The 25,779-nt window shown below is 46.2% G+C and overlaps 1 protein-coding gene across 4 annotated transcripts in view; it reads right to left on the bottom strand.

Moving 5' to 3' along the window:
• Nucleotides 1–1,040: 1,040 nt before the first annotated feature.
• Nucleotides 1,041–25,779, bottom strand: part of SLC22A23 (solute carrier family 22 member 23) — a 113,672-nt gene continuing 88,933 nt past the window's right edge. Inside the window, exons 6-12 of one of the 4 annotated variants that reach the window (XR_005827197.1) lie at nucleotides 24,428–24,517; nucleotides 18,978–19,080; nucleotides 15,732–15,964; nucleotides 13,099–13,131; nucleotides 11,145–11,268; nucleotides 4,817–5,464; nucleotides 1,041–4,720 (exon numbers count right to left, since the gene is read on the bottom strand). Coding sequence is in view for 3 of the 4 variants with exons in the window: in XM_040588808.1 (XP_040444742.1) it covers nucleotides 5,107–5,464; nucleotides 11,145–11,268; nucleotides 13,099–13,131; nucleotides 15,732–15,964; nucleotides 18,978–19,080; nucleotides 24,428–24,517 (941 nt within the window). In the remaining variant the exon portion in view is untranslated. The other 3 variants (XM_040588808.1, XM_040588810.1, XM_040588809.1) reach the window with 3 other exon arrangements.

The raw sequence follows: 25,779 nt of genomic DNA, 5'->3' as shown, positions 1-25,779 counted from the left end.
TAGTGCTAAACACTGGATTTCCTTCAATCTCTTGGGCACTGAGGAAGGGTTTCACAAAGGGTTATCTGTACATCCCTGAGGGCCTACACAGAAAGGAAAAGCACAGCTTGAATTTCAGGGCCATAGATAAAACTGTCAGGCTGCTAGAAGAGCATCATGTGTGTAAATTGAGCAGACTTAGAAAAATCAGAGTGGTCACGACCACCACAGCAAAGTGTCCTGCTTCTACATCTCTGGACTTGCTTTTAGGTAGGATGGATATTCTTTCAAAGGCAGATCCATGGGCTGTTTTGTTCATTGAGAAAGGCAGGTAAAAGTGAAGTATACCAAAAACTCCAAACCAGCCCCAGAGCCAGTGGCAGGGTAGCCATTTGCAGCTGTCGGTGTGTGCCATGCTGTGGCACACTGCCTGTTCGCAGCGATTTGGAGGAACACTGAGGTACCAACCTGATGAGCAAGTCCAGGTTACTTCTTTTTTCATTGCAAGTTGAGCCCGGCCTCAGACATAAGCTTCTGATACAAACAAAACCCACTGGTACTGCTGCTAGACAACTGTCCTAAGTTCGTCAGTTTTTCTGTAGGGTCTTACCTTGCTGTGGCACCATAATCAGCAATTAAAAACTTTAACCGAGAGGTTGCTGATGTAGGGGGTGCAAACCTGATGAGCCTCTTGTCCAAAGGGGTTTGAACACCTGGTGGCTTCGGTGTTGGCAGATTTGACGTGGGCGCAGAGGGCCCTTCCTTACCTGCTGCGAACAGTCGCTGGTCCTTGGCTGCAGTTCAAGATCAGAGTAGCAAAAAGCAACTGTTGGAGGGTATTTTCTTTTTAATTTACATGAGCCAGGAAACAGACTCAACCATTCTCCTGTGATTATCGTAAAGGATAATTAGTTGCAAATCAATGTGCTGATTTAATTAGCCTGATTTACAAGCAGCTCATTCTGTTTGTAGAGGACTGTTTGCTGAGATGCCACTGACATTAGCCACTGCCGAGCCGTTCCAGAAGTCATTGCGAGGGAGCCAGACCAAGGAGAGCAAACTGATGGGACAACGTCTTTTTATTCTGTACATTTACATACAAAGTTCTTTTCAGTAGGTACAACAGATGTAACATCATGCAGACATTTAGCTTGTAAGACTGTTTTCAGTACTTGATTTAAGCTTGTGCTATGAGGAAGCACCACCAGACTATTCATGATCAAAACATACAGTAACACGATTCTTTTAAAACTTCATCAGAAACTGAAATGGGGAGGGAGGTCTCACCCACTAGACATAACACACCGTACTCCTTTCCCAAAACATTTTACACAATACATTTAAAATGAGGTTTGTAATTTTATTTTTCTTAAAAAAAAAAAAAAGTTACAGTGGGGGAGATCATCCCACCCACTTAATAGCGTTGTCTTATGTGCCAGCTACAGGTGCAACTTGACATTCACAGAGTTCAGTTAATGGCACTTCTGCTTCCAGTTTGGTGACCTTTAGTGTTGGGTCCAGGAAGTGGCAACAGTTAAGTAAAATACTTCCATTAAAAAAAAAAACAACAACAAAACAAACCCAAACAAAAAACCTGCTGAATGAAACCAAGAAGTAAATCACACAAATCCCTTTCTGAGTGACCACAAAACACTTGCAAACGGGCGACTTATTGTTATCCATTTGCAGTGTGTCTGGTAACAAAAGCAGTACCGAAACCTTAAAAGGGGACAAAACCCCCAACATCAAGCATAATGTCACTTTCACATTTTTGTTTAAACTTACAAAGATGGAATAAAGCCCTTGAATGGTAAACCCAAAGGAAAATTCACTGATGAACTTAGAGGTTACTGAAGGTTCACAGAAAAAGGCCAAAATGAATAGGGCAGCTCTGACCGCTTTCCCTGTTGCAGTGGCCAGAAAGAGCCACCTGAGAAAAGCCTTTCCTGGTGATGGCTGTGGAGGAGACGCAGCTGCGGAGCTGGTGGTGCAGCAGACCAGGACCCCAGCAGAGCGCCCTGTCCTGCTGCAGGACCAGGCGGAGCAGGGTAAGCATCTCCGTGTTTCCTTTCTGCCCTGCTGCATCACCTGGTACCCGACTCCTCCACACAAGATACGCTTAGCAAAGGCTTTTCAACTCTGTGAGCGTGTGTGGAAAAAATTAATCATCACAGAAGTGTTTATTTTTTCAGGAAAAGGAGAAAAACTGGAGCTGCCAAGGCAGGGAATTAAGTTTGTGTTTCATTGTCATGACAGAGGCAGAGGGCCAGACCAACTGGACAAGTTTGGGTTCCCCATGTTGCAGAAGATCAGTACCAACTACCTGGTTTCAGGCAAAAAAACCGCAAAAGCAGTAAATCAAGTCAATTTCATAAGATTTAAAAAAAAAAAAAAAAAAAAAAGCTGCATGTTCCTGTCACCTAGTTTGTTTACTATATAAATGTTGATATGTTTAAACAACCATTCACTTCCCTGGGCCCGTCTGTCATCAGAGAGCAACCACCAGAATAGGAAACAATAAAGCGCTGTGGACAACAGCGGTGAGCACACCAGGACCGCTGACAGTGCTGGAAGCAGCCAGTTCTATAGGCTTGTGGATGGTCTACAAGAGCCGTACCGTAGCTTGAGCACACAGGCACAGAGACCATGAACGAAGGAGCCGCTGGCTCCACGGCACGATGGACGGCAGGACGCTGCTCTCCGCCTCTGCGCTTGCACCTTCTCCACTTTCAGGCCCTTTTTCTCTTCCCTTAAGACTTGTTTTGCTTCTTCAATTTTTTTGTTGTGAAACCCTGTTTGTTTTTCCCCCACCTCAATGTGCGTGGCTTGCAACAAGCATCTTGCATCGAAGGCAAAAGGTATTGCACAAATCTGGCATGTGAATACTGCGCGAATGGGGAACGCCTGGGCTTTTTCCTTAGGTGAACACTGACTGCGGAAGTCTCAGCACAAAACAAAATGAGAAGCAGCTGCGCTCAAGCTCGACAATAAAACTTGAGTGCAAGGAAGATCGGGCTCTCACTGTCACAGCAAGTCTAGCACAGGTGAAAAAAAACAGTAGTGTAACTTTGGGCAAAACTACCATCAACTGGTCCAGTGTTTCTTACCAGGCTCAAGAAGAACCCGAATGTCCACATCCTCTGTACAAAAATTAGCAGCTTTAGGACAACATTGTTACTCTGAACACAACAATCTGTCACTTCTGCAGGTCTACCTGTCCCCTTGCAGCATCTGAGGCTGTGCTACTTACTGCATCGCCCACCCAGGAGCATGTATCTCTGATTTATTGGGGACTGTAAGAAGACATCGGCAGCCTAATGGAGGATGGAAATTGTTAGGTACAGTAGTTAATTGACAATATATACAGCAAAGGAGAAAGGGGGAGGGAAGGTAGAGGAGGAAAGTGCAAATGAGCACTTTCTACGTGTGTGAACGCAAGATGTACATCAAACAAAGTGGCAATCATATGGACACTCAATACAACATTGACATCCTGCTGCTCTGTTTGTCTGAACGTCTGCACTACCGAGCAATCACAAATGGATGGCCTGAGTGAGAAAGGAGAAGAGGGAGGGAGAGCAGGGAGATTAACTACAATGCAAGAAAGCTGTTTGTTTACAAAGTCCTTGCATTGGAACTAGATCCTCACGATATTCACACAGTGAGAACCAAAAGCCGATGGCCAAAGGAAATAGTTGGTTTGGGGCCTGGAGGAGAGAAGTTGAGTGGCCACTATCAAAGTGCCATCTGCACAGCAGGAGACAAACTGGATGTTCACTTTGCTTGGGCTAGAGTAGGACTGATCCAATTTGAGTAAACTTTTTTTTTCCTGAATGAAAATCCTACGAGAGCAGTTGGGGACGCGGGGAAATCTGTGTGAGTTCATTGTATATTCTTGGGTCAGAACCAGAAAACACCTGTAAAAGCCCCAAGACAGCCAACAGCAGACCATAAGTCATTATTCACAGGCCATCAACTCATTCCTTTCAAATAGTCACTTAAACATTTTGTCCGTGTAAATTTAAACCCCGAACCCTGGTTCTAAAACCAGGTAAGATAATACCAGGACACTCATTCCTGGGAGTGGGAAGCCCAGTTGTGCTGTCTTTTGGAATAAAAGTACGGATCGTAGCCCATGCTCCTTACTTTTCACCTCTGCTGGTCTATGCTCTTCCTCTGGAGCAGTCAGTCAGAGATTCTGGGCCTCCTGGTAATTAAAGCCATTCTTGGCAAAACTAATTTTTGCATCATTGGTCAGATCATTTACATTATCAACACTACTATTAAAGACCAGCAGGAACTGGCTAAAATAGATTAATGGACTCTTAAAATGCAGAAGGCTGATTCTTGTTGAAAATCAGCTTATTTGGGTAGGGTTTTCTTCACTGCATTCAGTAAAAAACCCCAAAACTAATATAGAAAGTAACTTTTAAGTGCATACGGGCTATAAAAACAAACACAAGCTGCCTAAAATGCAGTCAGAGTTTGAGTCACAACAGGCTTTGCTCTGTTTTTTCTTTTTTCTTTTGGTGTACACAAACACAGCAGGCAACGTGGGCGCTTGGACTTCTAGACAGGCAGAAGAATGTTGCACAAGTCTAAGTTTCAGTCAATTCAACTTTGCAGTGGATCCCTCTTTCCTTTAAAGAAACACAAAAACAAAACAGAAAACAATCCCCCCCATGGTTTCTTTCTTGGAATGGCTGCACCTCTTATAATAAGATGGCTTCATTTTTGTGATCTATGAAAGGAAAAGGAAATAAAGTGCTTCTTGAGAATAAATCAAAATAAATATACATATTTAATGGCAGGAAAAAAAAGAGTTCTGAAGGGCTACCTCCAGCCAGGTCTTTTCTCAGATGAGTCTTTTCCCCCATAACTTTTTCAAGAGCAATCTGCACAACAGTTGAAGATGCCAAAAGTTGCTTTAGCAGCAGAGTTGAATTCCCCCAAATCTGTCTGCTCCATCACTGGTTTGTAAAATCTGTGCAAAACACCTTTGCCCAAAGTGCTGCTCCTCCTGCACAACAGCATCAAATAAAATACAAAAGAAAGAGGAGAATGGAAAAAAAAACAAACGAAAACCCCACCCAACCAAAAACAACAAGAAAAAGAATATCCACCCGGTTACATCGACTTCATCCCATTGGCAGTGGTGTTCTCTGAGATCCCGTCACTCACGGCTGCTGAGTCATGAAGGCCAGAGTAATCCTTGAGTTCAGAGTTTGTCAGGAGCAGGGGCTGCTCCCCCTTCTTGTGTGGCAGGAGAGGCTGCCGGGTGTAATGTTCCCCGTCCGGGATGTTCTCAGGCAGGTTCTGGTTCTTGCTCTCCGGCAGCAGCAGGATGCAGATGATGCAGATGAGCGTACAGCAGGCGAAGATGACATGGTGGAGGAAGTAGCCTTTCTGGTTGTGAAGCTCCATGATGGGGGCGGTCAGGCGGCCGAAGCCCGCGCTGGCCAGGACCAGCCCCAGCCCGCCTCCCCTGCGGACACAGCAGAGGTGAGAGCCCGGCCCCGCAGCCCCCTCGCTCCTGGTCCCGCAGCCCAACCCCCTGTCCAGCACGCACCTGAGCATCAGAAAGCTCTGAGGCAAGCCTGGCTTGCTCACAGCTTTCATACTGCACGGTAACTCAAGCAGGGAATTGCTTTGCTGTCGTAGATCATTGCTGCCTCTTTGCCTCAGCGTGGGGAAACAACTATACCCACTGCAGTAGCTTTTCACACCCGTGTAACTGCCCCCGTGTAAGAGGAAGAGGAGCTTTGTCATGTGAGTGTGTAGACAGCCCTCTAAAGTATTCCTGTTTCCAAGTATTTCTATATTCAGTGGAGGATAACCAGATTTCACTTTGCATGCCAGCCTTCTCCAGCTCACGCCAAGAAGCAGTAGGTGCAAAAGTCAATTTTGGCTGCCTCTAAAGTGTCTTGCATCAGTCAGCAGCGGAGGCAGGAGATTAGACTTTATAGGCCATTGCCCTGGTCCCTTACACAAAACACTGAGTGCTGAAATATTTTCTCCATAAAAACATGTTGTGGCTGGAACCTCTCAACACACTGATGTTATAATAAAATGCACACTTTTCAGAAAAAAAAAGATAGCTAGTGGTCAGAACAGGAAAACAAGAGTTTGGGATTCATTTCTGAGACCTCCTCTTAACTCGCTGTACAAGTTCAGGTACATCCCTCACTTCACTCTTTCTTGTTCTTCTTGTGTCACAGAAAGGTTACAAAAACCTTAGCATTGGTGAAATGCTTAAATTATAAATAGGTAACTTTATAAAATATTTATAAAATAATAGCAGAAATACTTATTAATTAAATGCAACGTGCTTGTGTATTGAGATGATACATACACGCACAACAAAAAACAACAGAAACACATTAAAGCTTAAAAAAAGTGCAAGAATAACCTCACCTTCCTCCAGCTGCAAGCGTGGCAGCTGCTTGTGCAAGCCAAATTCAGTGCTCTCTCATGACACTTGCCTATGCCAGCAACCTCTCTTGCAGTCCCTCGTCTTGCTCATCAGCCTCTGCAGCTGCTGGAGCAGCGGGGGGCACACCTGCAGCACCATGTGCATGCCCACCTTGTTCGGAGGCACAGCTCGTGCTCATCTCTGCTGGGTGACCCCGCGCAGAAGCGGCACCGCAGGCGTTTCTCTGGGGCAGACCATTCCCTCCTCCTGCTGGGGCACCACTGAGGTCTCCAGCCAGCCAAGTGTCACCCTCAAGTGACTTGTTTTAGTAAAACCTTTGAGAGTGGCAGCCTGTCCTTCGTTTCCCAAAGACCCTGCTGCCTGCAGAGGGAGGTCTCCCTGTGAGCTTAATCACCGGCACCCTGCTCCCCACGCCTCCATCCCCAGGCTCGCCTGGGCAGCACGCTTCTTGCAGCTCCTCTGGGAGATGCCATATATTCCCAAACCCTCTGGTGATCAGATGGGCTCAGGTGCTTCAGTTCCTGGCCCAAAAGCAGAGATGTAATTATTAACGATAACTGGACCTTATAGAAGACAACTGAACTGCTTTACATCAGCCATTTGGAAAAAAAGAAAGCTTCATCTACTATTGAGCATACTAGAAATCACAGCATTACAAACCTACAAATGCCAAATTCACTCAGCCAACCACCGTGTTAAAGCTAATCTGCACCCAATCCTTTCCGAAACCCACCGCTGCTTACTTGACAGCTGAAGTGCAGCAAGCACAGGGTTCAAAAGATGCTCTTGGGACACTGACTGGATCAAAAATTCACATATGCACCTTCTAATTCTTCCGACTCGGCAGGGCATTTTTCACAGACAACAGTGATTTCCCCAAATACTGCAAAAGCCCTTATTAAAAACTTGCCAGCTTTCCAATGGCAATTTAGCAACCCAGCTGAATGCGGCCATTGTGCAGCTGGCCTCCCTGCAACTTCATTAATACGCTCACATGAGTAATCGACACAACCAGCCCTGAATGCATGGCAAATCACTCTCCAAGCTGGCTCTGGAGCAACAAAAACCTGGCTTATTTACATCAGTATTTGCTACAGCTAAATTGTATCTCAACCCCCAAGAAGGACCTGAGGTGAGTTTTAAAAGCCGCTGCAGAAGGACATCAAACAAGCTGAAAGGAAACAGGAAAAGGCAACAACAAAGGCGGCTCTGTCCTTACAGGGCAAGTAGCTTCAGATTTGGAAGGGGGAAAAAAAAAAAGTTTTTCCATATGACACCAGTCATTAGAGCAGGCATTACTTTATCCAGCACCATCACAACCTGACAAAAGAATGCTTGAAAATACATTTCGGTATGTGTCCTAGAAGATGATTTTTTAAAAAATGTTTGATTATACTGCAAAGACATAAATTCAGGGGCGGGGGGAGGGGAGGAGAGAAAAGGAAACTGAAAAATGCTGTCAGGAATTTTTTGTTATTCACATGCACATCAGGGAAATGGGTAGAGGGCAAGAGAGGCAGCACCCTTGTAATTCACACTTTCTGCAGGTGCCACAGGGCAGCAGGTGGAAATCAAAACCATTGAGGGTGTTTTTGGGGCACCGCTCTTCCTCAGTGCCAGGTCTCCCGTGGGAGGAGGCCAGTGTTGGTGCTTCCAGGGCGCTCCGAGCTGCAAAGCAGAGCCAGGAGAGGGACTGTGAGGGCTGCTGGCTTATGGTCCTGGCGTGGGCAAATCATGAAAGGACCTTGGTCCACAATTTTGCCCTCAGAAGGGGCCTCCTAGCTCACAGGGGAGAATTTCCTCGCTTGCTGCCGCAGCGTTTTTACAGAGAGCAGCAAAACACCCTCAGTGATATTCTCTGCTCAAACCAGGCTAAGCCCAAGAAAGGGGATTTGCCCTTCTCACCACTGCTCAGGGGAGCAGAGGAACGTTAATCCTATCTTCAGATGGCCATTTGTCTGTCTTGAGCAAACATCTCGGCGGGTGGCACGGCTCAGGGTACAAAAGAGCCAGAGCGCCACTCGGGCTGGAGGAGTGGAGAAGATTTTGGGAGAGCACGTGCTCCAGCCTCCCGCCCAAAGCAGGGCCAGCACTGGATTCAGACCAGGTTTTGAGGGCTCTGACCAGCCAGCTCAGGCACTTCTTGAAGTCAGTCCTTGGAAACCTCCATGGTTTTTCCCTGCCTTTCCTGTCTGTAAGTGACCCTGTTGTGCGCTCAGTCCCAGGCCAGAGCTTCTTTGGCACACCAGGATGCCCTCGGCTTCACGGGGCAAGGCGCTGCCTTTGGAAAGCCAGGCCTGGTTCAGGTCCCAGTAAACAGCACCGTACCCGCTGGAAATTTGGGTTGAGATGGCTCTTGATGGGTAAAGCTCCTAATTTCTAATTTCCACTCTCCATTTCTTTGGCCAGGTGGGCACAAAAGCAGGACAGAGAGAGAAAAACCAACAGATCTCTCTCCCACTTGGTAGTAACTGAGCACACAGAGGACGGGGAGAGGACACGCTATGCTTTCCTCAGCCTATTCCTACCTAGTAGCTGGGCAGACTGCAGTGGTGTTCCCATCAAGATTATTAGAGATGGATTATCAGCACCCCTTGGTGCTTAGATTCAGTTTTTGGAAGGAGCTCCATACCAAAGCCCCCGGTACAAGGAACGGGAGCTGCAGGTGAAGCTCTCCTAACCTAGCGCCAGGAGACCGGGGTGCAGCGCAAGGGTACAAAGACCCCTCTGTGCCACATGACAGCATGGGACCTTTGTACTTCTGGAGCAGGTGGCACCTCTGGGCGATGAAGATGGCTGCTTTCCTCCTACACCGCTGTAACTGTTCATCTCAACCCCACAGCAGCAGAGCTGGCCGGGTGCTACGGCTTCACTATTATGCCACCACTACTCCGACAACAGCAGCGCTGTCTTCCTCCCTTAGGGATGGGGGATTACAGGTAAAGGATCTGATCAGAGAAACCCCAGAGATGGCCCCAGTGCTCTCTCTGCCTCCCTTTTCCTTAAGGCTCCTCCACATTCAACCAAAAGTATATTGACATGGTCTGACACGCTGAAGGGCATCCAAGGCAGTATTCTGGGGAACAGGTTATGAGGGAGCAGGCAGATCCCACCAAAACCCAAGATACAAGGAAGCTTAACGACACACCTCTGCCTGAGACAGGATTACACACCGCGCTGAGCGCCACCCACTAATTAGAGCCCGGAGTGGTTCTTATCAAGAGCTTCACAGTGACAGGACCACAAAGCACTGCAGTGTCATCATCCCTATTAATAAATGGGGACCCTGAGGCATATCCAGCTATGGTCACTCGCCTGGTGTCACCCAGCAGAGTCAGGGGAAGCAGAATTTCAGCTCCCAACCAGGATTTTGTCCCCTTCCCTGTAGACATATAAATGATTTAAGAAAAATAGCTTGCAAAGTTCACACCGTGCATCTGACACTTGGTAGATTCTCTTCTGGTTGACGTGGCCAATTCCTTATCTATGTGTCTTTCAAACAGAGACAAGAAGAAAATTAAAGAGGCATAAAACCACCATACTGAGTGACACACACTGAAGTAAATGGCTGTTAGTGTTTTGGGTGCTGTATAACCTCACCACTCACATTGCCTTTCCCTGTGGAAATAACGTTACCTGTAAAATACATTCACAAAGTCAGATTGCTTGGAAGAAAAGGCCATGGATCAAGGAGACTCTGGCTACTCAGCTGACAGTTTTGCTGTAATACTTCTGCAAAGTTATTGAAAAGGTATATAATTTGGAGGGGAAAAAAAAAAAGAGAGGAAAAAACCGAGATTCCTCTCCCCTCCACCCTCTCTTCCTCCCATCCATATGACCTACATTCCTGGGAAATTCAATGGAGGCCAGGCAGACTCCTGAATTGCTGCAGCATTGCTGAAAACATAATCTAGAACACAAAAGCACAACCTTTGTGCTGTGAAAGGTAATAAACAGTGAATACAGAAAATGGTACAAAAACCTGACCACACATTTTATGAGAAGCTCTCCAGCAAAGACCATCTGCCTGATTTCTACTACTGCCTGGGGTGAAAGCACTCCTTTTTAAAAAAACACTTTTGAGCCTTTGCTAAAATAGATCTGGGTGCAAAGAGAAAGATGACTATCTGCAGTAAAAGGCAAACCACTCACACTGATGCTGCTGTAGGAGAGGCAGACTTGCAGAGCACCTGTACACACCAAAAGCATTTAACACCACATGCTGCAACACCTCCTTTCCATCAAAGTACCCCTATAGCTGGCCTGATTAATTAATGGAGGCAGGGATTGCCGGCACCTATGTCCTCCTCTGCACACCTGTGGAATTTCTCTTTTAATATCAAGCCACATATTCACATGGTCACTGCTTGTACAAGTCCAGCCAGAGTATGTGAAGCAGTGACATGGTTCAACTGCACTATCTGGTTCCGCTAAGTATTGAAGACCATACTGCACTGCAAACAAATGCAATTCATGATGCCCAGCTTACTGAAAATCACCACGATGGGACACAAGGTGGAGCTATGGGAAACAAAGCCTCTGTCTACAGACAGGCATTTACTTGGGCAGACTGCCTGCAGTGACATTAAGGAGCAGCCCAAAAATTGCTATGAGGTCTGCAACTATGGGGGATTTCTCCTCCCATACAGTGTATTAAGTTACACAGTCAGTTATCAATTAAATGAGGATAATTTCACCCCTACCCTTTGAAGAGGGGACTCCAGTGTCTCACCTGATTACTGTGGGTGTGATTTCAGCACAGAAGAACACGCTGAGGCTTCCAACGGCATGCGAAGAAAACATACCCACGATGGAAAACGCAGTAGAGAATTTGTCTTTGACACTGTCACTCATACCTGCCAAGACAAGTGTGTTTATGAACAGTGAGGATAAGGCCAAACTTCCAAGGAAGAAAACAAGGAAAAATTGCTTCTGTTACTCATCCTCCCTAGACAAGAACTTGAGTCATTTTTGTAATACTAATTTAAAACTGGTATTTATAAAATCCATTCCCTAAGCACCTGAAACACAAACATACCTGAAAAAAACCCCATAATGCCATGCCAAAAATGGCAGCGATCTCTGAATTGCTTATGTCCAGCCACCACAAAAAGGTAAAACCCAAGAAAAAAAATACATCTTTGGGCAGTCTTTTAGGCACCAGCCGCTTCCCTCCCACGTTTGACAGACAAGCGGAGGCAGGCAGCGTTCATCAAGCTGCCAAACATCTGGTACAGCTCGGTGGCTTAGGCACCAGGGAGGCTTGTAGGACAAGAGGGAAAGAAATAACAGTGCTCCCGTCTCCGTACTAAGCCCCTGCACATGATCAGTCTGCAGACTCTGCCCTAATAGCCAGCTTGACAGCCTTCACCTGACACCCTGGGTGAGAAAAGCTGATGCCAAGGACGGTGAAGCCCTCCCCTAAGTCACTGTGTCCAGCAAGGCTCTTTGCTCAGTCATTTCATGGCTGGATGGCAGCGAGGTTTCCAGGGGTGAACAGTGTCTATCAAGCACAGGGAGAAACCCCAGTAAATCTAAACAAAGCTAAAGGATTCTGTCTCCTGGCCACAATGACAATACATCCCTCATTTGATCCCTGCTCCCCACCTTCTGCGGGCAGGGATGGGATATCGGATCCAGGGTTGCACAAGCTCCCGTGGGTCCCTCCTGGCCAGCGAGGAGGCCACGTTGTTTGAACAGGCTATTGCACCATACAAGGGGAACACATCGTGCCTGACAGGAGCACTAGGGAAAGGGCTGGAGCTTTGCGGCCAATGTCCCCCACCTTCCTCCAGCCAAGTCCCAAGATCTGCTTGGAGAAAGGGCTGCTCGGCAGCATGCAGTCTCAAGCAGGTGCACTCTCTGGGTTGGATCTAATGAAAAATAACACCTGCTTTTGTTCTTGCTGAACATATCAGCTGTCTGGAGAACAAAAGGTATTTAGGAGCTCTTCGGTTACAACTTCCAAAACATGCTGCAGCCTGCTCAGGGCTAAGCTCTTTCTGCAACGCACCCCAAACTGGGGAGAGAGAGCAAATACTGCCAGCAGAGAAGGATGTGAGTGTGGCACCTTGCAAACTATGGGTCTCCGAGGTAACTCTTGCACAGCGGGTGAGGCTGCACTCCTGACCCTCCAGGGAGCCGGGGACTGCTCAGCAGAACAGACGCAGAAAAGCTGGGCAAGGTCAGGTCCATTAAATCAAATACAGAAGGGTAAATTTTGTTCCCCTGTAGCCTGTTACTGCATTGCTATTATAGTATTTCAGGCTGGGATAAGTGTCCAGGGAAGTATTTTCTAAGGTGCCTAAGTCCCCTTATCAGAAGGGACTTTAGCATCTCAGATCTTTCTGGAAAAAAACAGACTGGCAATGTTGCTTCTGAGAAGGAGACTTTCTAAGAAAGTCTTGCCCCTTATCTAAAAAATAAACCTTGGGTGATCTTTGCACCTTCTCTTGACATGCAGAGGCGTGTCAGACTGTGGAGGGGATGCTACACTGAGAGACTGTACATAAACGAAGAAGCCAGCCTGCCAGCGGGGTCCCCAGGCACGGTGTAGAAGTGGCCTTTCCCCCCGCACCCCTCTGTGGGAGCAGCTCCCCTGCGGGTGCTTTGGCCCCAGCCTTTCAGATCTACCCGCTCCCGGGGGAGGGCTGCCCGCACGGTGCTGACCCATCTGGAAAGCATACCTGAGTCTGGAAGTTGACTGTATTTTCCAATCACTGGATCCAAGACCACAGAAGTTAAGAGTACGATAAAAGTAAGAGAGAAAGGGAGAGAACACAAGAACATACTATTGGTTACATACTTATTTATTCAAAGGAAAAGAAACAAACCCAGGGAAATTCCCCATGCCACACTAGCCCCCTGCACCCCACTCCCACCCCTCGCCTTCTCCTTTCCAGTGCCATGGCTGGCACATCTTCCCCTGGCCACCAGATAGAACGCACCGTTTCCAGGCCCCTTTCAGCTGGAGGACAGCATGCTAATGAGGCAGTGATAACAAACACAGCAGTAAAGCATTTTTAAGAGCCCCAGAATTACCACTGGGATTAACACAAAGGCCTCTTTGTCATTAATGAAGGGGGAGAAGAGAAACTGCCCTCCTGCTGCAGCCCCAAGGGAATGGCCTACAGAGGCTTTAGTTAGAGAGCAAAGCTCTGGGCATCAGCACCGCCACACTGCTGGGAGACTTATTTCTCACCAAACCCCTGAGCTGGTGGTCCATGTGCCACGCTAGCCACCAGCTGCCATGTGTCCCAACCGCAAAGGAGCACATGGCAGTACTGGGAAGTAAGGGGCACAGCTCTGCTGGTCATCTCCCAGGTTCCTGCGACATCCCAGGTGACACCCCAGGGTCTGGAGGAAGGGCTGAACACGGCAAGCCTCAGAGGCCACCGTGGGTTTCCTGCTGATGGGGAGTACCCCTCTCGCTCCCTCACCCTCCTCCTCAAATTCTCATTTTATTTGCCAGTTACACCCAGACTGCGCTACGCTAAAACACGCAGGAGGCTGTAACAGGTATCATAAGCAGCAGGGTCACTCCAAACACTGTGCCTAGCTCTTCTGAGGAAGAAGTGGGGCATGGTCTAGAGCAGGGGGAGCCAAACTACTCTGAAGTTCAAGTCTGCCTTTGCTTCCTCTTCTCACAAAGAGAGGGGTGAGGGCAGGGTGGGGAAGGCTGGATGGCACTGAGAGCATCCTTGGTGCCGACGTAGCAGGATGTGCCTGGAGCCCATGGCTGCTTTCAGTTTTAGCAGCTTTGCTCACAAAACGACCTAAACCCGCTATGGAAAAGGTTGTAATGATTCCTACAGGGTGTTCCTCCCTACCTCCCTCACCCCTTTTTTTGTTGTTGAAAAGCTGCAACCAGATCTTCATGACTCTGGAGCAGACTAATGGCTCTGGCATGCTTTCTCTCCACTAAGCAACTGCATGTTTATTACCTCAACAGCCTCAATAAACATCTGACATCCTTAAAACCCGATTAAATTAGACTAATCTAGTATGGAGAGACCCTGATGGAGACCACCACAAGAATGTGGAGTTTTGGGAGGCTGCACACAAGCACAGCGTGCATCTGCATGTGAATGGTCGCAGCCCATCGATGGGCTGGGGACTGCTGGACATGGTAAAGTGTGCTCAAAGGGAACGTAAACATCTGTGCCAAGCTGGGAGCAAACACACAAGATGTTGGAGTTTCCTCCATGCCATGAAAGAGGTTCCCTGTTTCCCTCCTACACTCACAAAAAGCATGTCTGCTGAAGGTTCACTTAGTAAATGCTTTCAGGAAACACGATCTGTAAATATGGAACAATTCTTGCTGCCTCAGGGCTGCCTTCACATGTGGGAATGTGAAATCTTTCCATCCTTAATGCAAAAAACTTTCTCATTAAAGCCCTTAATTATTTCTAAACTTAGAAATGAAAAACAGCAACAAGTTGTAGTGTTTGTCGCATATCCAGTTTGTTCAAACCATGTCTCAGCGCTCTTCTCCCTTCCTTGAGGTGAGGTTTCATGGGGCAGGGGTCTAATGGTTGGCAGCTGTGAGAGGGCAAAGCATATCCCACCTTCCCTCTACTTCAACACCTCTCTCTCTGATCCATCAAGTTCAACTTCCTCACCCAACAGAAAATTAAGACAAGGCAATAAAATAGGGAAAGAGAATATTTCTTTAGCAGTTTAAATAGCTGAAGCAGCTCAAAAGGGCCAGAGAAAGGTCACTGCCTGCAAAGGAGAAGGCAGGATACTCTTGGTTTTGGCAGGAACAATCCATTTGAAAAGCTATGTCACCTCACAAAATTATGTGGATATATTCACATGGGCTATACATACACACTGTGCTAAAAGTAGGGTCTTTCAGCTGCATATTTCCATGCTACCTACATATTACTTGCACGTAGCAAGATGCTCAGAGCAGGCAGAGGACATACATCTACTGCTTTAACTTCTGTTTGAGGCCATTTGAGAAGCAGACTGGAGTGGGAAGGTTTTCCCTTCCCAAGCCCTAACCAGCTCTTTTCCCAGAGGTTATCTCACTGAATAAAATTAAAAGCGTTTTTTGTTTAAGTAACAGTCCTAGAAGCAGCACCAGTGCTCAATGAACTTCACCACGGGGACTCATCCAGCGCACAACGGCTTTTGTTAATGAACCTAAGACAACAAGTGTCTGGGGAATTCTTCAAACAGATTCAGCTTCTTAAGCTAAGCAGGTGTACGGCATGTCAAATCTGAGAAAGTCAAAGGAAACGTTCATAATTCCTGGTCCCTTGTTCGCATGTCAAACTTGTGTGATCCTGAAAAGCTCGTGTCTCCAACTTACAGTTGAGAAGGCCCAGCTGCAGAAGTGATGCCAGGGCCGTAAGGATCATGAAAAGCAGGAGTCCTCCTCTCCTCCCCAGAAACCCAACCACCGGGCACATGGCCAGGCAGGATGCCAGCGCAATCCCAGCCATGGTGTAGTAGTCCGCGTAGAAGTTGTGGGTAATTGCCATCTTTGCTTCGTGCCCCATCATGCTTTTTGCAAAACAGTGGTGTATGCCATAACCAGTCAGCCTAGGGAAAAGAGGAGAGGGCAAGAGGAGATCATTGCTGAGAAGGCAGCCACGCACTGCAACGTAATTCAACGCAGGAACATGCTAATGCACGAAGAGTTTCTTCCTCTGCAGCAATACAACACCTAGTGCAAAAGGACTCATCTCAGACTTCTAGGTGCTGTAAAAATAAGCAGTGATCAAAAGAAGCAAATGAAAAAACTCCACCCAACTAGGCATTTGCAGTCTACTGGCTTCATTCATATAACTGTTGCTTGTGGTACGATCAGGGTACGAGCAACTTCACAAGGACTCCTAGTGTGTGATTGCTTTTCCCAGTGCACTCGAGAACTCCCATCTCGAGAAGGATATCTCTCTGTTCCCAGTGCATCCACTGACAGCCATAGAGCCAGCGCTGCTGGGATGAAGCAGCCTGTGTGCTTGGACAGCAAAACATCCACGCAATACAAACACGTCTTCCAGAAAGACCCGCCTGTCTGTGTCATTTGGTCAGACTAAAGACTGCATCTCACTTCCCAAGCTAGCCTGTTACAACTGAAAACCTCTTAGAAATGGAAGTCGCAGGTGCTGCAATGATTCTTACAACTATGAAACAATAAGCCCTAATTCGATCTATGAATTTACACCATCCTTCACAGCAATGTGTCTCCCCCTCTTTTAAAAAAGTTTCTTCATGATGCCAGTGATCAACATCTTGCCACTCCACTGCACTCCTCCTTCTCCTGTCTGCCCCTGCCCAGCAAAGAAAGAGCAGGGTGCTGGAGGTACAGAAGTCGGATGAGAAGCCCCAGCATCACCCCTGATGTGGTGCAAAACTGCAGGAAAGCTGCTACGGGAGGTCAATGCTCCCAGCCACCCCCGTCACAGCACAAATACCCCTGCTGGGAAGGGCCTCCTGCCCCAGGCATTTGGAGCAGACAAACCTCGTGTCACAAATTAATTGTGCCTGACAGAGCAGCAGGCACAGATCCAGGTCTCCAAAAAATGAATGGCAGGTACATTACACTGATACACCTCTATCCTCCTGAAGGTCAAGAATTTGAAGTATCTGTCAGTGTAAACTGGATATTAATATAAACATGGAAACAGCTGGGGGAATATGCAATTGCTGAGTGCCTGACAGCCCAGGGCCTGGGGAAATTTCTCTTCTGATCTTGTGAATCAATGCTATAGTTCAAAAATACACCCCCAATACCAAACACCTTCCCCTTGATAAAAACCTAGCACAAGTACTGGCTGTTACACAAGAATGTCATATAGACTATAACTAGATTGTTTTCCAAGATTATAGCTGACTCCTCCCATAAAAGAAATATTAATCAGCAAAAAAATGTTGATAAGATGGCAGAATTAACTGGTTTGTATCTTCTGTCTTTTCTGTGCATGCAAACACACTTACTGAAGTTGCTATTTAGGTCATGACCTATAAACTAAATGAACATATAATTTGAAGTTTGCTTTCCAGCCTGCTTCCCCAGGAATTACTCTATTATCTTAACTTGCTGAGCAGCTCAGAACAGTTGCTTTTAAAACTAAATACATTTATCTCCCTTGATGTCTTATCATTCCCTGCAAAAGGTTCCTTCTCCATGTTGCACACTACTAAAACTTAGTTAAGCCCCAACAGGGGCTTAGTACATTCCTTAACAGGAATAACAAATAAAATGAAATAGTTTTTTTTCCCACCCCCTAAAAACAAACATGGAAGCTATTGCCTCAAACACACATCTGCTTCATGCTCTACTTGGAAGGTGAACCGCCTCAATGTGCTACTGCCAGAAGTTATTCTTTGGGCTGCCTTGTTCTGGTTTAGGGAATTTCCAAATGTGTGTACTTTAAAGGGGCGAGGCAGAAAGGGAGAATTCCCAACACAACCTTTTTTTCCCAAATACAGTTAACACAGGCTACTAAATCTACCAGCTCAGCCTAAGAGGAAAATTCTGTTTCCAAACAGAGGGAGTCACCCACTGGTGGGTGAGAGACACACACAAAAATCATAGAACCTGAGTTGATTCTGCAACTGGTAATGCTGGTGACCAATCCCTGAAGCCCGTGTGCCCCTGGGTGACTGCCCAGCACAGGGGCTGTCCCCTCTGGGGGGTGACTGACCCCTGAGCCTGGTAACAGGGGTGAAGGCTGCAGAGTAGGGCCCTGAAGTAATGAAGAAAAAGCCACAAGAGAGCCATGTACTTCTAAACAGAGCAGAGGATGGGGAAATTCCAGTCTTCTCCCCACCTCCCATTTGAAAAAAAGTCACAAAAAGAAATGGGCATTTTATAAGATCAAAAATTTAGAAAATCCACTGCCGCTACCCTACCCGAAATTGGGTTTGGTTAGAGGCTGAATTTTCTGCCCATCTCTTTCCACTTCACAAGGCACTCAGTTCTGGACAGAAGGTCTCAGAGGCAGATGGTTTTGCCCAGGTAAGCATGTCCAAGCCGAAGCCTTAGGAGCCGGACATCACGCTGCTCTGTGCGAGGCCACACATTCTCCCTGTGCGCCCCACACGTGATCTGGGAGCGCTGAACCACTTTGTGATCTGCTTGTGAAGCCCTATCAAGCACAGCTATTATACAAGGGAGTAGGCTTGTATTTACTGGCAAGCAACATCTTCCTCTGCAGCACAGCTCTACCAGATGTAAACAACACGAACTTGCACTCCTGCGGCATGAATGATTTCAAAAACCCCACCCAGGCCACCAGCTGCAGGTGTCTGCGTGCGTAAGCATGTACCAGCACATGGCTGTGCAAGACCGCTGGTGACAGCAATGCACTTGCACCATGACACCTGAGAAGACACGTGGTGCTGCTGCCTGAAACGGCTGATGAGTTCCTCCACGTTTGCTGTAAAAAAAAATAATTCCCTGCAACAGCTTGTTTTTCCAGGGCCATTTATCAAAGACACCAGTGAAGGGTCCCACGCTGGGAACCAGAGGAGCTACCCTATCATTTCCCATTACTGCTTCCAGTTCACCAACCACACAACCATTCAAATGGAGAGAGATCGAACTTACGAGTTTACACACAATACTACGATGTTCTTCCACAGGTTTCTTGTTCCCACCACTTTAACAATGCAGACTTTCTTCGGTCTCCTGGTGATCTCCTTTTCCAGCTCTGAAACAAACCAAACCAAAATCATTCTTTCAATGGGAAGAATGAGAAGGAGCAGATAGCTTGTGAACTACAGATATTCTGAGGGATGTTCTGGAGAGCAGGACACTATCGATTACGCTAACAGGAGCTACAAGAACGCTGAACAACCTGCCTAAAGTCCATCTCAGGTTCCACTTTTTTTCTTTCAAGCTTCCTCTAAGCTTCTTAGGGCTGAAGAACTGCCCAAGAACTTCACACCCCAAACCCTCTCCCGGTTTAAAACATGTATGTAAACTAGGGGCAGTAAGGAGCTTGATCCCAGCAACCATGATATAAAATTTCCTGAAGAACTTCAGGGTTCTGTTAATTTTTAAATCCCCCTCCCCAGCAAGACTGTGTTTGTGCAGTTATAAGATCTGCTGCCTTTCTGCAATGCACACCTGAAAAGCCATAGAAAGTGCTGGAGCTCAAACTCATTTTTTGTAGGAATTTTTTGAGGTTTCTTCAAATCCAGGTTTCAGAAAGAAGTGGCTAGGACGCTGTCAGCCTATCCTCCCTCCCTCCACGCCTCCACCCCCTGCTCCCCATTTCAAATCTTTAAAATTGTTCTGATCAATGTCCTAAGCAGAAGACACTTCCTTAAAGAAAAATTCTTGGCCATCGTCAGCTCTGATGTCTTTGTGTTTCAGAACTAAACCCTCACCATATCCTTAAAGTGCTGGGCAGCTCCAAGCTAACTTTTCTTTGCAATGCTAGTAGTAAGACACAAGCCTTGCAAATATTCATAGAATCATAAAATGGTTTGGGTTGGAAGGGACCTCAAAAATCACCTGATTCCACCCCCCCTGCCATGGGCAGGGACACCTTCCACTAGACCAGGTTGCCCAAAGCCCCATCCAGCCTGGCCTTGAGCACTTCCAGGGATGGGGCACCCACAGCTGCTCTGGGCAAGCTGTTCCACTGCCTCACCGCCCTCACAGCGAAGAATTTCTCGCTAATACCTAATGTGAATCTACCCTCTTTCAGTTTGAATAAATATTGCATCTGGTATTCTTGTTGGCCTGGGACAGCAATGAAAGACACTGCTTACTTCCCAAACATCATTAGGTTAGAGCTCCAACACCTCCCTAAGCATGCCAAGCAAAGCAGTTTCCAAACTACTGGATCAGTGAGGCAGCTGCAAGGGCATAAAGTCTCGTAAAAACGAAAGAAGCTGTGGTTATAAAGAAGCATCACAAAAATGATGCACTCCAAGGGTACAGGCTAGGACTGGGTTTCAGGGCACAGGCTCCTACTGCTGTTTTCTAGACTGACGGTGTTTACAGGCGGCAGCGTGGCCCTGTGCTGAACTGTGCATGCGTTCCCTTCACGCATGCGCAATTAGTGCTGGTGTCCTCAGTCGCCTGCACTGCCCTGCCCTGACCTCTGCCTTCCTCCACTGAATAGCAATCTCTTTAAGAGACACAAGACAGGGAAAAATGAAAGCAAGTCATGGATTTACGAACAAAACAAAAGACACATTTGTCTGCTGCTACTTGAAAGCTGCATCATAAAAATAATAAATCAAAGAAACTACTTATATGCAAATAGTTAAGCTATTCACTGCTCACAGGTCACTCCTGGTCTTCTACATAGAGTAACTACAAGGAATGCTTCTGAGAAAAGCAACAAAGGGTATTTTACATTAATGATTGTACTTAAGCAGAATATTGCTCTACTGCTTTCCTTACTACCTGATAATAGCCATTTCTCCCCAGAATCTACACGGCATGAAGCTCACAAAAGCATAAAAACAGAGGTGGAGCAAAAGAGGAAATTGGTCAAACTAATATTTGTACTACAGGAGCACCCAGCAGGCTCAGCAATGGATCAAGGCTATATTAAAAAAAAAAACAAACCAACAGTAAAAAAAGATGGTACCTAATCTCGAAGAGCAAGGCCAAAATGATTTTTGTAGAAGATTCTGGAAAGGAGTAAGTGGGAATGAAATAATTCAGAACAACTGAAGCAGTTAGATAAAAACATGGTTATAAAGCCTATAACGGAGCCCAAGCAAAACCTTCTACAGCAAAAACGTCAAAGCAAGCACTAGAAGCAGCACAAGGTTTTGAAAAGCTACTGATGACTGTTTACTGTTTCAGCTGAAGGGCAACAATGAAAATAACCACACAAACAATACACGTTGCACAGATTTCATGTGGACATAAAGGTTTACTTTCAAACTGTCTAAGAATGACCAGATCTGGCCTGTCAAAGTAAAACGTCATCTGTGTCAGCAGAAGACAGTCCCTGATGCCATATTCTTTGGATTTTCTTAATTAGGTTTTTTTTTGTTTCTCAGAGTAATTTTTTTTTCTTTGGGAAAATCCAGTCTCAAGAAGAATCCAGTCTCAAACATTACATCAAAGAATGCACAGCACCTGACTTTTTACTGAAAGCCTTCTGGCTTTACCAGCTATTTACTCCTCCATCCCTCTACAACGTGTTGAAACTCCAAATCTAAGTAACCTGCTTCAGATGAAGGAGTCTCCCCAAGTCTCCAACACCATCTATCTTTTTGAGAACTTTCTCTTCCTTAATTTTTATATATACCAGTCAGATATTACCACCCCCACCCCCCCATCAATCATTTACAATAATCAAAATATCATTCAGATAGCAACGAATAAGCTATGGGAGTTGGAAAAAAGTCATGGCCTACAGAACTGGCCATCATTTAAGTGGCCTGCTGTCTTTGGAGGTCGCCTGCCTGTACAAAAGGACCAGCTCGGACTGACTGTGATGGGCATCAGCTGAGTGACGGACAGCTCTTTGGCCGCCTGGACATTATAGATCAACGTTAACATATTAAAAGAGAAGTTGAGCCAATGCCTATTAAAATCTCATGGAGCATACTATTGCTCTTTCTGTTGCTGGACTAACACCAGGAAAATTTCCCCTGCCCCCAACCTATTCTTTGATTTTGCACTGAAGTCACCAGTTCAGAAGGAATTTGCGTTAAACATTTCAGTTCTGAATGATTTACCAGAAGGGTGAATGTGGAAAATAAAAAATACTTTTATCCATTTACTCAGAGGCCCATTATGAGTTTTCCCATACTCCGGAGCCCACACACACTCCAGGCTTCCTATTCAGGGACTCGGTAGGGAAACTATCAACAAGCTAACTCTTTGTATCTCAGTGGAAATTAAAACTATTCATTGGGAGACTTAAGAAGTCTCACGGGGAGTGGAACCCTACCAGCTTCCAGCTCCCAACGCTGCTGAATTCTCGTGGGATCTTCTGCGTTTCAGGAGCATGGCTTTCAAAATCAGAAAGTATCTTTAAAGCCTTCAAATGAAGGCACCACCCATCTCTGCATCACTTGGCAAAGGCAAAATAGACACAGGTCAAATGATGCCGCCAAAAAAGGATGTCCAAAATGACAAATGTCCTGGGGTGATGGACTTCTGCTGGATTTTTCTGGCTGCTAAACGATACTGTCAGTAGCTCTTTGAACACACGAAGAGCTATGGAAGCCCAGCACAGAGGCTCAATCAATCCCTGGAGCATGACAGCTCTGCAGCAGGAGGTAGATCAGTCTGAAATGCAGAGCTGAAGCAACCTACTCTCAGCCATACTGAGTTACTGGTACACAGGTTTATTTATACCTTCCAGGATTTCTGTCTCCATGAAGTCCCTTTGTGCTTATTTATTAATTTATTTTTATCACAGAGAACTAGCAGCCTGAAACATTGCATTTTTGAAAAGCCAAACAGGAAAGGAATACCGAAGTCTACCAAGTCACATACAGAAATTATGAGGTGGGTAAAGAGCTGACTGATGGGAAGACAGCAATAAGGGACAGAAAAATGGAAATCATAAACCGATGGCAACAGTTTAGTGGCAGGGTGACTTGTCTGATTCTAAAAAAAATAATAATCTTGTTTAATAATCTCACAAGGGAGCTTGGCACAAACCTTTGGAATGTGCCAATGAAGTCTGGTGGTGACAAAGTGAGGCACTGCCAGCAGTACAGTGCAGAAATGGGACATTAGAGGGAACTGGGTGAGCTTGAGACCCTGCATTGCAAAAGCAAGTAAAAATGCAAAATACAAGGTAAGATACTCAGGGACTGTTGGGAAACGCTTCTGCTGCAAGATGAGCTTTTAGCAAATACTGTTTTGGACGGACTTGGTTATACGCTACTTGAACATATAGGCATCTTGAACTACTTGAACTATGAGGCACCAGTTCATTGTGTCCATGAGGCCTTTGCAATTCAGACAATGAAATACTGGTGCTCCTTTACAATTCCGGTCATCAATATCTGAGAAACTAAAGCTCTGGCAAGCCTATTTATAAAAGGAGAGGAGACAGAGGAGAACTTCAGCTCAGCAAAGGAATGCGGCTGCTGTCTGCTCACATAGCATGGGAAAAGAGAAAAAGACATTTAAGATAAAGATGGTCACAGGAGCAAATAGGGAGGGAAAAGAGACAAAGGACCTGGACAGATATTGTATATTTGAATGGAATGCTAAAAGGTACCCCAGTACAAGTGCAATTTGGAGTCTGGAATGGCCTTCCAACAAAAGTGCGGGACATAAATACTAAAAACATCTAAAATGAGGCTTATTTCCTGAGAGCAACGCTTTAACTCAATGACTATAATAGCAAAGGACTGATTGCAATAATTTGTTGCAATGCTGTATTTCTAATCACATTCAGAAAAAGATAAGAAAAGCCAGACATAAGGTTGCCACTGCAATCTTCAGTTGCTCATATGCATTAAGATACAGCACTTAATCAGATGATCACACATTTGTTTCTTCCGCCAGAACGCTCACTGCAGTCAGGAAATGGGCAGCTATTAATGATGTCTCTACCTTTCCCATTCAACATGTGTCCCTCAGCCTTATTATCCAAACCTCCCAGTGAGTACAAAATCATAGGTTTCCTCAGAGACATTCCTACAGTGCTGTCAGAATATTCACGTACTTCATAAATACCAATGAAATCATCTCCACCACCTTCTTGTAAGAGCAAGGACAAAGCTTATTCCTGTTTTGCAGGCAGGGAGATAAAATACAGAGGAATTGTGTCCAGAATGAGAAAAATCACACAGCAATACCCCTTGTAGGTGCCAATATAAATGCTGCCAGCTTTCTACCAGTCAAGCCCCAGAATTACATGCTAGAGACAGACATTGGAGAAATTGTGATTAGTGACAGCACTGAAAGAGCCTGATTCCAGGGAATTTCCATTATCATACAAGAACATCCCTGGCAGACACAGGGAATGAGTAGAGCTCTTCAGGAGGCATTCAGCTTCATTTCCCCAAGACTGTCCTCTTTACTTCTGCAAACCCTCTGCCTCATTCACTACACACCTTCCAAATTCTGCAACAAATGAGGAACAGACAACAGCTTCATTCCCACAGCATCGTCCATGCTATGCACAGATTCGTCCATCCTATGCCCTGTGGAAAAAATAGGTCGTAATCATGTTATTCAAGGCTGTATCATCATGCCTTCATGCCAGGAGGCCAAGCAAGGGTTGCCCAGGCAACCTGACTTCTTGCATTTCCCAGAGCATGACTTGTCAATGTTTACGTTCCTCTAACATTACCAGCATTAAAAAAACCCGAACCACAACACAAAGAACACCTCAAATGTCATTGTCTGAAGCCATACCTGGGCCATCAGGAGGTTTCAGGTACCTACACATGCATTGCTGCTATCTACTGCCGGAGCTATGGAGGAAACCTCAGCAGGCAGAGCAGGTGAGTTGCGCAGTACGGAGGGGTGAAGCACACATTTTAGGAGTGGATTTCACAGGAGAAGAGTGCTGAGACTCAACAAGCTTGACAGCTTGTTCTGGATGGAGTGGGGAGCAAAATGGTCACAGCCCCTTTGGTCTCCATGGTCTAGGCTCTCCTCTTTCTCTACAGCTGTTAATTGCCCCCAGTCCGTTGTTGCCTTTGCTCCTCTAAGTTCCCTCCAACTATCTTTATTCTTTGCTCCTACAATTCTTTTCACTCTTATTTCCTCTCTTCTCTGTCCGCCGGTCCCCTCTTACTGTTCTGCTTCTCCACTTGGTTCCCGAGGTCTCCTCTGCTGTCCACATCCAGCCTCAGCCATCCTCTCCCGTCTCGGTGCACGTGAGCCAGGGGAGCACCGGCAGCACCAGGGCTTGCTGCCAGCCCTCTGCATGCGGTTCCTGCCCCATAAAGCTGGCTCCTCCGGGAGGAAAGGTAGCGCTGCAGACAGAGCCAGTGTGCCAGCCGGGCACAAAGCAGCTGTGACAGCCTGGAGCACAGCCAGCAAGAGTTTGTGGAGGACTCAACTAGTGAGAAAGAGTCATTCAAGCTTAAATAGAGGCTGACACCACCTCTCCTTTCTTTTTTTTTTCTTTCTCTCTCTCTCTTTTTTTTTTTTTTTTTTTTTTAACTTTTCTAGCACATTTGGCTTTTTCCCAGTGGCATCAAAAGGCACATCCTCAACAGAGCACTCTCTTTTCCCCCTGTCCTCTCCAAATCCTGCTGCTGTCAGAGGTCACTTCCACTCTCACCAAGGATACAGTCAGGGCATGTATGGGCTCTCCTCTTCCATTCCTGCAGACCTAGCCAGCGGAAAAGGACTTAACTGATCAGTTTTATTCTTGTTACTCACTATTTATCATGCACTGCATGTCCTGAAAGAGTTGCACAGACTGTCGGTTCCTGCTCCTGGAACACAGGGG

Source organism: Falco naumanni, chromosome 3 (genome assembly GCF_017639655.2).
Source record: "Falco naumanni isolate bFalNau1 chromosome 3, bFalNau1.pat, whole genome shotgun sequence".
NCBI lineage: Eukaryota > Metazoa > Chordata > Aves > Falconiformes > Falconidae > Falco > Falco naumanni.
The sequence above is the reverse complement of the archived record's forward strand: the minus strand, read 5'-3'. Positions and strand labels throughout refer to the sequence as shown.